This window comes from Oryctolagus cuniculus, chromosome 8, assembly GCF_964237555.1.
Source record: "Oryctolagus cuniculus chromosome 8, mOryCun1.1, whole genome shotgun sequence".
NCBI lineage: Eukaryota > Metazoa > Chordata > Mammalia > Lagomorpha > Leporidae > Oryctolagus > Oryctolagus cuniculus.
In genome coordinates, this window is record NC_091439.1 from 78,307,643 (window position 1) to 78,318,241 (window position 10,599).

A 10,599-nucleotide genomic window follows, 5' to 3' on the forward strand; every position below is an offset into this window, starting at 1 on the left:
CCAGATTGCTCTGCCTCAGGAAGAGGATATCACTCCTTAACTCCAGCATTTAATATATCCCACAACAGAATTACACAAAAGTTATCATCCCCTATCCCCTACAAGAGTCTCTGTTCAAAACAAATTGGTCTTTTTATTGCCCTGAATCAAACACACACTACTACAAACGATTTTATTAGGCTTCTTCTTTTCTAATCACACAAAATTCAAGTTGGGCTCAAATCTACCTCCTTTATAATATCATTCTTGGGTTTTCCAGTTCACCATGGTCATGACCCACATCCAACTTTCTTCTGCATCCTGTGTCATTCCTGTTACTTAATCATACAAGGTTTGTTTTCTTATTTCAAGTTTTCATATATTTTACTTTGCAAATGAAAACATAGGTCTTCAATGACAGGGACCTCAAACATTGGATTCTTATACTTTTTTATCTCCTCCAAAGGACCTACCCAATGCTGACAACAAATAGAGGCTAAATAAATATATGGTGAATTAACTTCCTTTACATAATTCCTAACCTACTCATATCGATGTGGGCAAGCTTATCTAGATAACTTTAAGTTCATGAGCTGGAAGCTGCACCTCCTTTGCTGTGTGTTGCCATGTTCAGCTACCTGTCAATCAGGGGACCCCGCCCCAAGAAGTATTTCCTCTTATCCATGATGTGTGGGTGGTCCCATGTAAACACTTTCATTTTTAGAAACTCATAAAAAAGTAAGGTAAAACAGAAATTCACTTTCTCTTCCTCATGGACTCGGGATGAGCAGAGCAAGGTATGGTAATTTCCTTTACTTAGCCCACTTTCCCTAAATAAAGCTCTATGAGCCTATGTATTTTTCTCACTTTGTAAATAAAGTTTATCACACTGCATACCATGTTTGGGCCTGTACTTAGAATTCTCTAAGTAAAAGGCAAGAGTCTGGAAAATTAATTTCGGTCCAATCTAGCCCACAACAATGTAACAACACTACAGCCTTATACTGATGTAACTTTATTACAATTTTATGTAGTCTTTCCAAATATACTTTATATATCCATATATACATACACAAGGATATATGTGTATTGAGATATATATCTGCATACATATATAAATACATATATAAATATGTGTATATACAAACACATAAGCATACACACACACACACACACACACAGACCTACAATCTGTTTTTCCAGTCACTCAGCTATGTGTTACTGAAATATTTCATTGGGTTTTACCTGGTTATGATGGGATCTGCAGCATGATTTGGGCCCCATCGCCCCAAAAGCCCCCGGCCAACCAATCCTGTCCGTCCTGCAGGATTTCTAGAAAAAAATAATAAAATCAATTATATGTGTTTGTTTTCTTTTTTAAAAAGTTATCTTATTTATATTTGAAAGGCTGAGTGATAAAGAAGAGGGAAAGACAGAGATCGTCCATCAGCTGGTTCATTCTCCAAATGGCTGTAGTGACCAGGGATGGGCCTGCCTAAGCCAGGAGCCAGGAACTTCATCCTCGTCTCCCACACGGGTGGAAGGAGCCCAGCCACTTGGGCCATCTTCCACTGCTTTCCTTGGTTGCATTAGCAGGGAGCTTGATCAGAAGCAGAGCAGTCAGGATTCAGAGCTCATAAGCCGCCTGCGACACGGGCTTAACCCACTGCACCACAACGTGGCCCCTATTCATCTTCTTGAATCCAGCTTGCTATAGCCCAAAAGATAGTGCAAACAATAAGAGGGAAATACTCCCTCACAAATCTAGTGGCACTACCACATCTGGCACTGAAATCTCCCACTTCATTATACTATTACTCTATTACTCCATTCTTCTGTGCATGTTTTAAGCTACGGGCATTACCCAGGAGGAAGATCTCATTTCCAAAATGGTTCTACAATAAAATAATTTGTTTCCATTTTCACTTATATTCCCCAATTCAAATTAGAACCTTACTGGACACTTAGAATTCTCTGTTACCTAATCATCTATATCTGTACCTATCATCTCTTTCTCCATCTTTCAAAATATCCACACTTCACTTCCCTTTCACCCCCTCCTATTCCACTTTCTCATTAAGGCAATTTTTGCTAAAATTTTGTTATATTTTCCCTCAATGGATTTTGGATTTTTATTATCAGTTAATATGTGTATTTTATAGCATATAAAGCATTAGTATTATTATTTCACAGATTTCAAGCATAATAAAATCCCACTTTAAAAAAATACCAACGTATTATTTAAACTTACGCTACAACCAGCATTAAAATATGTATCAGCGGGGGCAGGCACTGTGGCGTAGTGGGTTAAACCTCCACCTGGAGTGCCAGCATCCCACATGGGTGCCAGTTGTGTCCCAGCTACTCCTCTGATCTAGCTTTCCGCTATGGCCTGGGAAAGTGGTTGGGAATGGCCCCTGCACCCACGTGGGAGATCAAAGGGAAGCTCCTGGCTCCTGGCTTTGGATAGGCCCAGCTCTGGTCGTTGGGACCATCTGGGGAGTGAAATCAGCAGATAGAAGACCATTCTCTGTCTTTCCCTCTCTCTCTCTGTAACTCTACCTCTCAAATAAATAAGTCAAATCTTAAACAAAATTTTATCAGATAAACATCAACACTCATAACTGAGCAATTTTATTCCAATCAAAATTCTTTAAATGTTCAGCTTTACATTATGGCTTAATCTCTATATAATGCTGTTATCTTGCCAGCATTGTGGCGTAGCAGGTAAAACCACTCACTGCAGTACTGACATCCCATTTGGGTGCCAGTTCAAGACCCAGCTGCTCTACTTCCAATCCAGCTCTCTGTTATGGCCTGGGAAAGCAGTGAAAGATGGCCAAGTGCCGGCGTGGGAGACCCAGAAGAAGCACCTGGCTCCTGGTTTCAGATAGGCCCAGCTTCAGCTGTTGAAGCCATTAGGGGAGTGAATCACTGGATGGAAGATCTCTCTCTGCCTCTCTCTCCACCTCAGCCTCTGACTCTGAAACTCTGCCTTTCAAATAAATAAATAAATTTCTTTTTTTTTAAGATTTATTTTTATTTATTCGAAAGACAGAGTTACAGAGAGAGGTAGAGACAGAGAGAGGTCTTCCATCCACAGGTCCACTCCCCAGATGGCCGCAATGGCCAGAGCTGTGCCAATCCAAAACCAGGAGCCAGGAGTCTCTTTCAGGTCTCTCATGGGCCATCTTCTATTACTTTCCCAGACCACAGCAGAGAGCTGGATCGGAAGAGGAGCAGCCAGGACTAGAACTGGCGCCCATATGGGATGCCAGCGCTTCAGGCCAGGGCTTTAAACCACTGTGCCAAAGCGCCAGCCGCCACCCCCCCCCCTTTTTTTTAAAGATTTATTTTTATTTATTTGAAAGACAGTTACAGAGAGAGGTAGAGACAGAGAGGATAAATAAATCTTAAAAACAAAAAAGCTGTATCTTTTGTTCTTTCAGAACATGAAAGTAAATTAAAAACTTGTCAAAATTACCCTTTTAGCCATTTCTTTTTATACTGTTCTTCCCTGAGAGTGTTATCAAAACAGGGTAACTTTTTATACCATTTTATAATGGATCCACAAGACTTGCAAACAGAGACAGAAATACCTGGGCTAGCTGACAATTCTTTTCAAATTCACAGGAGAGGAAGGGTAGCTAACAACCATTTTATTCCATGTAATTGCATAATCCCAAACACAAATGATCAAAGCCAAAATTGAGATTATTCATTTTTACAGATCCTCAATCCTATAAGGTATAAGCTTAAAATTGCAGAACATACTTTTATACTATCCTATAGTCTAAAGCTTAGCAAGAGTCGGCTTCCAAACTGATGCTGATGTTTAAACCCCAAAGTAGTAAGTTAATGGTACTAAGAGGGTGGAAAATTCTTTTGTTAGTAGCTGAACCCAGAGGAAGGTCCTTAAGTCATGAGGGGCATGCCCCTGGAAGGCAGTTCTCATGACAGAGTTTGTTATAAAAGCCTTAGTGGGGCTCAGCGGCTCTCTCAGCTTCCCGGCTTGCCTGCTCACTTGCTCCACACTCCACCACTGCCACTCTCATCAAAGGCCAAACCAATGGGCCTTGCTGGTCTAGGACTTGAACCCCTGAAACTGCAAGCTAACGAAACCTTTTCTCTTCATAAAATCAGCTTCTCACAGATATCTGTTGTAGCACTGAAAAGCTGACCAATATACCTGATAAATGGAGAAAGTTGATTACAGAGAGAGAAATGAAGACAACATATAGAGCAAAGCAGAAGTGAAACAGAGTCCTGGTGGATGTCCAGTTCTGCTCTTTCTAAAGTTACCAGCATTTATGCTTTGAGTCCCTGAGACAATCCTATAGCCTCAAAACAAACTCCACTTTTTCCCCAGGCAAGCTGGCATTGCATTTGCTAGTCACATCTAAATTCTCTTGGACAATGTCGGACACATACAAGCACTCCAGAAATGTGACCTTCTCTATATTTTGAAGACCATTATTATAAAAGACTCAATTCCCAGTACCTACCTAGGTCTTCCATTTTGAATCTCATACAGGCCATTCTTGCTCTTTCTCTCAACATGCCCATCCTTTTCATTAAATTTGGGAGAAAAGTTAGTTTCACTGCAATGAGAATACCAATGCAAAATTAAGAAATGAATCAACACCATAAATAGCTTAATATTGTGAGTCAATTTGTTATTCATAATAAACAGTGTCCCTGAAACAGTAAAAAATTTTAGGGGCTAGTTTTCACTTACAAATCCATTTTATTCCTTCAAAACAGTTTCTAAGCAAAGAAAAACCTTTTTAACCAAAACACTTTACAACAAAAGGAAGTGTATTATTATTATTGACCATATTAATCTCTCTAAGAAAGATTACTGGCTAAAGAACTGGAGCTCCTCCCAAATACTACAAAAAAAGTCTACACTGTCTATGTGCACAATAGGGAAATTATTGGTTTCCATGTGATTTCAAAAATAATATTCTTTCTGCTATCTTGATGTTTCTACTGTTCCAAAGTAATTTCAGTTTCTTCAAATGTACACTGATTAATATTTTTATCAAGGTGAACTCCAAACAGAGGATTCAAACACTGCATAATAATTATGTAGATTAAAGAGACATAATGTATGCTAGAAATGTTCAAGATCTTTGTAAAGGATGTATTAATGTTAATAAAAAGGCTTGACTTACATGGTGAAAGAAATTCAATTCTTAAAAAATAATCTTTTATTTTATTTTTATTCATTTTATTTAAAATAAAGAAAAATAAGAAAATGTATTCAATCTTCTATTTAAACCATTCGGAACCACTATCAATTTTAACTGTGCATAATGTTATGTATAATAGATGCAGAAATATGTACATTCTAAAATGGGGGAAATGGAGCTCCTTTAAAATCAATAATTTATCTATAGGTTATTATCATGATTATTTAAAAATCCAAATGCTTTCACAAAGTTAAAAACACAGCTTTGGACAGAATAAGGAAATCACGGGTCAAATCAAATCAACTGCATGGTGAAGTTCAACAGTCTCATAAACTAATATTGGATCTATCCAACCAGCAACTTTTTTTTTTTACTTAACAGGCTAAATAATGCTTTGAGAGGACTATCATTTACAATAGGCATACCCATTGTAAATCAAACTTATAAAAGTGTTCTAGAACTAAGGTGAAGAGAGTAGTTAAGAGAATGAATTCTGAAATCAGACCTAGTTCAAGCCCAAGTCCCCATCTACTACCTCTGTGATCACAGGCAACGGACAAACTAAAACAACCCTATCTGGTGTCTAGAATGGTTAAAAGAATAAAATGATGTTTACAAAAAGCATTTAGTATCTAGCTCATAGTCAATACATAAAAACCTCTAGTATTATTCATTATTAAAAGGAGCATAAAGGGGTGGGAGAAATGGACAGATGCTGGTAAAAGAGTACCAGTTTCAGTTATACAGGAAGAATAAGTTCTAAAGATCTAATGTACAGCAGGTGACTACAGTTAACAATAGTATATTATGCCCTTGAAACTTGCTAAGAGTATCTCTTAAATGTTCTCACCAAACACACAAAAAAAACTATGTGAGGTGATGGATGTTAACTGCCTCGATATTGATTGTGGTAATCATTTCACAACATATATCAAAACATGCAATTGTGGTTATACCTTGAATATACACATTTTTGTGAATTATACTTCAATAAAGCTAAGAAAAATAAAAGGAACGGAAAGTGTGATTCAATGCAGAATTTCCATGAATTCAGTCAAAGCATTTTGGCTTGAGTTTCTCTTCCCACTCACTCTCGTGTTCTCTGCTTCCCCTGTATCTATCCCTTGTCTGTTTTTTCACATTGATCTAATTTCATCATCATCCTAATCTGGAAAAATTTCTAAAAATATTTTCACTACTTCAAATACAAGTCTAGCTATATTGGGAAATAATCACAAAAGATATTCTATTGGTAACCCAAACAGGACTCATGAAAACAGAAACCACCAGCTGTTATTTCATGGCAAAATAGATTTCAAATCAAAATAATTTATGTATTTGAAAGGACCTTCCTAAAACTTCTAAAAGAATAAACAAATATGACTGGTTTAGCTTTGACAAGAATTCAAGTAAATATGGAAACTAAATTATAACAAAGTCAAATGTAAATAAAAATGACTTTAAGGAGTCAAAATGATAATTTATAAATTCATCCACCACTTTGTCTAAATGGCTTATGACTGGTAAAGTCGATTTATCTGCTCACCTGATCTGAGGATCTGCCCACATGGGTCCAGCCAGGACAGAGACTGCAGTGTACTCCACAGGGTTATAGTCCTGCCACTCAACTAGCCAGCCCACTTTCTCATTGGGAACCTGGCTTCGTTCAACTTTTGAACCTGGGTAAGGAGATGTTCGGGCCTTGCTGTGGGAATTTCCTTTGATACATTTAGAACCAGACATGATGTTGCAATTAAGATGAATCCAATAGGATGAAAATGAGTTTCTGGGGGGTAGAGAGGAAAAAAAATGTTTTACATAAATGCCAAGAATATACTAATTTAAAAACCTTACTCAGAAGCATATTTCTCAATTTCAAAAACTTTTAAAAGTCAGAAAATTCAAATTTGATGCACTTGGTACAAAGGTCCAATATTCGAGAGAGATTATTTTCAACTACAAAAAATATTTAAATATAGCTAAATTTTATTCACTGAAGGCAACTCAGCAAACTTATTTAAGTTTACATTTGTGTTATCTGTTAGGGAAAGGGAAGTTTACTATAAAAATTTAATAGTAAAAATATAAAAGATAACTTTAAGTCTATGTGAAAGAGATTGGCTTCTTTCATTTAGTCATATCATTTAAGTATGCTCCTTCTCTTCATAGCTTGGTAGCACATTTCTGGATCTGCTAAATTATTAAACAGTGGTAAAATTCTTTGATACTGTTCCTTTTGTCTCTCTCAGGAGCCTTTGCAACAGATACCAGGGATTCGACCCAAATTGGTTGCTTTAACTTGGCTTTTTCTTCCAAGCCAAGTACACAATATCTGGTTCTGAATTCACCTGCTTCACCTAGGGTTCCAGCATTAAAAAATAAAGAATAACTGCCAAGCAACTTTACATTACTCTGGTGGCTGCCAACAAAAAATACCATTAATGACTTCCAGAGAGCACATGCGACAAAAGGAACCAAAACTCCACAGCAAGAAACCAGGACTCCACCAATGAATGACAGACTTTAATCAACTTCAGGAAGATGGGAACTCAGTGGAATCATACTGACTGACAATCAAAACCGAACAAAGTAGAGAGAGGCCTTTCTTGCAAGGGAAGCCCTGAGAGGTGGCGAGCTGGAAGTGAGTAGACGCTAACCACAGAAACCACTCCGGCGTCCTACCCAGCACGAATCCAGAAGTTAGCCCAGGACAGCTACTGAGAACTCTGGTGTCAGAGCACATAGCAGAAACGCACGCTGAGTAATTTCACAAGTCACATGAAGGAAAACAAGTAAGAGAAGCTGCTCCAGCACTGCACCAAGGCCTGAGACAAAAGCGGGGTTCCCAGCTTGCCCATCTGGTATCTGCTCACACAATCCTCAACTGCAACCTTCCAGGCGAGGTGATGGAGCACCAAGAGGCAAAATTCAATAAGAAATGCCTAGTTACAGTAATCAAAACAAATAACTAGATCATCAGAGTTAAATTTTTTTTTAAAGTAACAGAACGACAAAGGAACAAAAGTAAAAAGAACAAGTGACCGAAAGCAAGCAGATTAGTTCTGGAAACCTTGTAAGTTATACTCTAATTATCATTTTATACATCCAAAAGGTTTTTTTATACCTATAAAATAAGGAAACGCTAATGTACCTAGCGCTCTGTTTACTGACTCAAAGAACAAACACTCGAGCTGGAGAGATGAGAAGTAGGAGGCAGTGTGAGGCACCATAAATCCCTCAACTTATCTAGAGTAAGCAAATATAAAAAAAAGGCAGACGAATATCATATTAAAAACAAACACATTACCTACCCTGAAAATAGAGGCGGGAGAGACAGGGATGGTTATTTTATTTTTTGTTTTACATCATTTATACTGCTCAATTTTTTAAAAAATGCATGCAGGTATATATTTTAATGTTTTTATTACTAACCAGAACGAACGCACACGGGGCCACACCATCCCCAAACAAATGTCACTTGAACCCTAGTGATAACGTTGGGAGCTTATGGACGACACCAAATTTTAAAATCAGAAGTCAAGAACGGACCCTGCCACTACTTTCCTCCAAAGGAAGATCAAACGTTCTGGTGCCATTTGGAAACTGTATATTATCATAAAATAAAATTGCGAGGCGCGAATAAACCCCCGGAGTCCGCTTTGCCCAGCCCAAAGCGTCGGGGAAATACCTGTACGCTGGGCAGCCCGTGGACCTGACAGCCACAGAGGCCAAGGCCACAGAGAGAGACACCGTGGCTAGAGCCTTTCCCAGGAAACGTCCGGCCATCAGCGCCCCGCAGGCGGCTTCGTGGATCCGAGTAGCTCTCTATCGGGACTCAGCTCTCGCCCTCCCCACAGCCCGGACCCCCGAAAACTTGAGGGCACTAGGACCGGGCCGCCCTCCCGTACCCTTAAGCAACTACGTCTAACTGTAAATACACACAGAACCAACAGTCCTCCCAAAATAGCAACCCCACGCCACCCCAGTGCGATGATGAAAACCAGACCAGCAGGTGAAGCTTCAGCGACCAGCGCCCAGGTCCCGTGACGGCCTCAGCGCGTGAAGGCGCTTTACGGCAGCGCAGCAAAGCAAAAGTCGTGCCGACTTCCCTGTCCGCGCAGGCACGTTGGGTCCGAGGCAGAGAGATGTGGAACCAGCGCTAGAGAAAAGGGGACGTGTAGGAGAAGAGGAACTGCAAAAGGGCGAAGATTAAGGAAAGGGATTTCAGAGAAGTTTATAGCTCTGTGTTTTAACGACAGGCGGGGTTATAGACCGACGCAAGTCGTGGTCTTAGCTGGAACTGTGGGTCCGGGAAGAAGACGTCGAGGAGGGAATTGAAACCCCTGTATCGCTTCCTTTTGTACCCAGTTCGCCGCAGTTGCCAGTTTGCATAGAGCTTTGCTGGCTGTGGCCCTTGGGAACCCGTGGAGGAGTAAAGACTGTGAAATAGGCGCACAGTCTTGAGCAGAAGCGGAGGGCAACACCCTGGTACGCCAAACTCGAGAGGCGAAATTAGCCAAGCCACCAGAGAGAGTTGGAAACCCAGGTTGTCCAATGCAGTTTGTAATCTTTCATCTTTTATGTTCATGATCTTGTTAATGTTTAACTTTTTAAGTACCTAATTCACACGTTGACTATCTTGAAATCCAGATTAATCGAGGTTTAACAACCGTTCTGAAAACTAACCTCAGCACAAAACGTGGCTGTACGCTGGCCCGGCTTGCAGCAGCCACCGTTAAGACGTCTGCCTGAAAACAAGCGCACTACCAGGAGAATGTGCTGTTTGCCCCACCCCACCCCCACCCCCACCCCTGGTGATAGGCCGGTGAGCCTCTTAGAGCAGATACTTCAAAAAGCTTGCACTTACAAATGCTTTCCCCACCGTTTGGTAATTATCTACCATCCAACACTGCCATGACAGGAGCGCCAGCTTTGTGCAATCAGACATTTTAGGGACATAACTCTGCTTCCAGTCCCTGTGGAAAAGGGGCGCCTCACTGCTTCTTGCACCATTGCGTTCTATAATAGTCTATTTCCCTTCTGTCTAGATGCTAATGAAACCCAGATTGCTTAGTCGCATCCATCAACCCCCTCTAAGAGCCTTCTCTGCTTCTCCCTTAGCTTACAACAGCCTTTAAAAAGTCTCCAGCCTTTTGTTTGCGGGCAATGGAATTGAGTTCATACAGAACTCTGACTATTGCAGTAGCATTACTAGACAGAATCTGTCCTTACTTGGTCAATGTCAAATTTGTTTGTTTCTGACTGCTCTTTTAGGTGAGGAAGTACACAGTTGAGTATCCCTTGTCTGAAATGCTTGAGACCAGAAATGTTTCAGGGTTTTTTTTTGTTTGTTTGTTTGTTTTTTTACTATTTTCAAATATATGAGATATGGGAATGAGACTCAGGGTTAAATATGAAGTATATT

General features: G+C 39.8%; 1 protein-coding gene across 9 annotated transcripts in view; it reads right to left on the bottom strand.

Annotated features, from left to right (window-relative positions):
• The window catches only part of NUDT9 (nudix hydrolase 9), a 33,243-nt gene extending 23,317 nt beyond the window's left edge, over positions 1–9,926 (bottom strand). The window contains exons 1-5 of one of the 9 annotated variants that reach the window (XM_008267621.4): positions 9,181–9,218; positions 8,326–8,420; positions 6,721–6,960; positions 4,485–4,580; positions 1,225–1,311 (exon numbers count right to left, since the gene is read on the bottom strand). In XM_008267621.4, coding sequence (XP_008265843.2) covers positions 1,225–1,311; positions 4,485–4,580; positions 6,721–6,917 — 380 coding nt within the window. In that variant the 5' untranslated portion in view covers positions 6,918–6,960; positions 8,326–8,420; positions 9,181–9,218. Of the gene's footprint in view, positions 1–1,224; positions 1,312–4,484; positions 4,581–6,720; positions 6,961–8,325; positions 8,421–8,606; positions 9,385–9,860 lie in introns of those variants that run through there. The other 8 variants (XM_008267622.4, XM_002717030.5, XM_070047880.1 and 5 more) reach the window with 8 other exon arrangements.
• Positions 9,927–10,599: the final 673 nt, after the last annotated feature.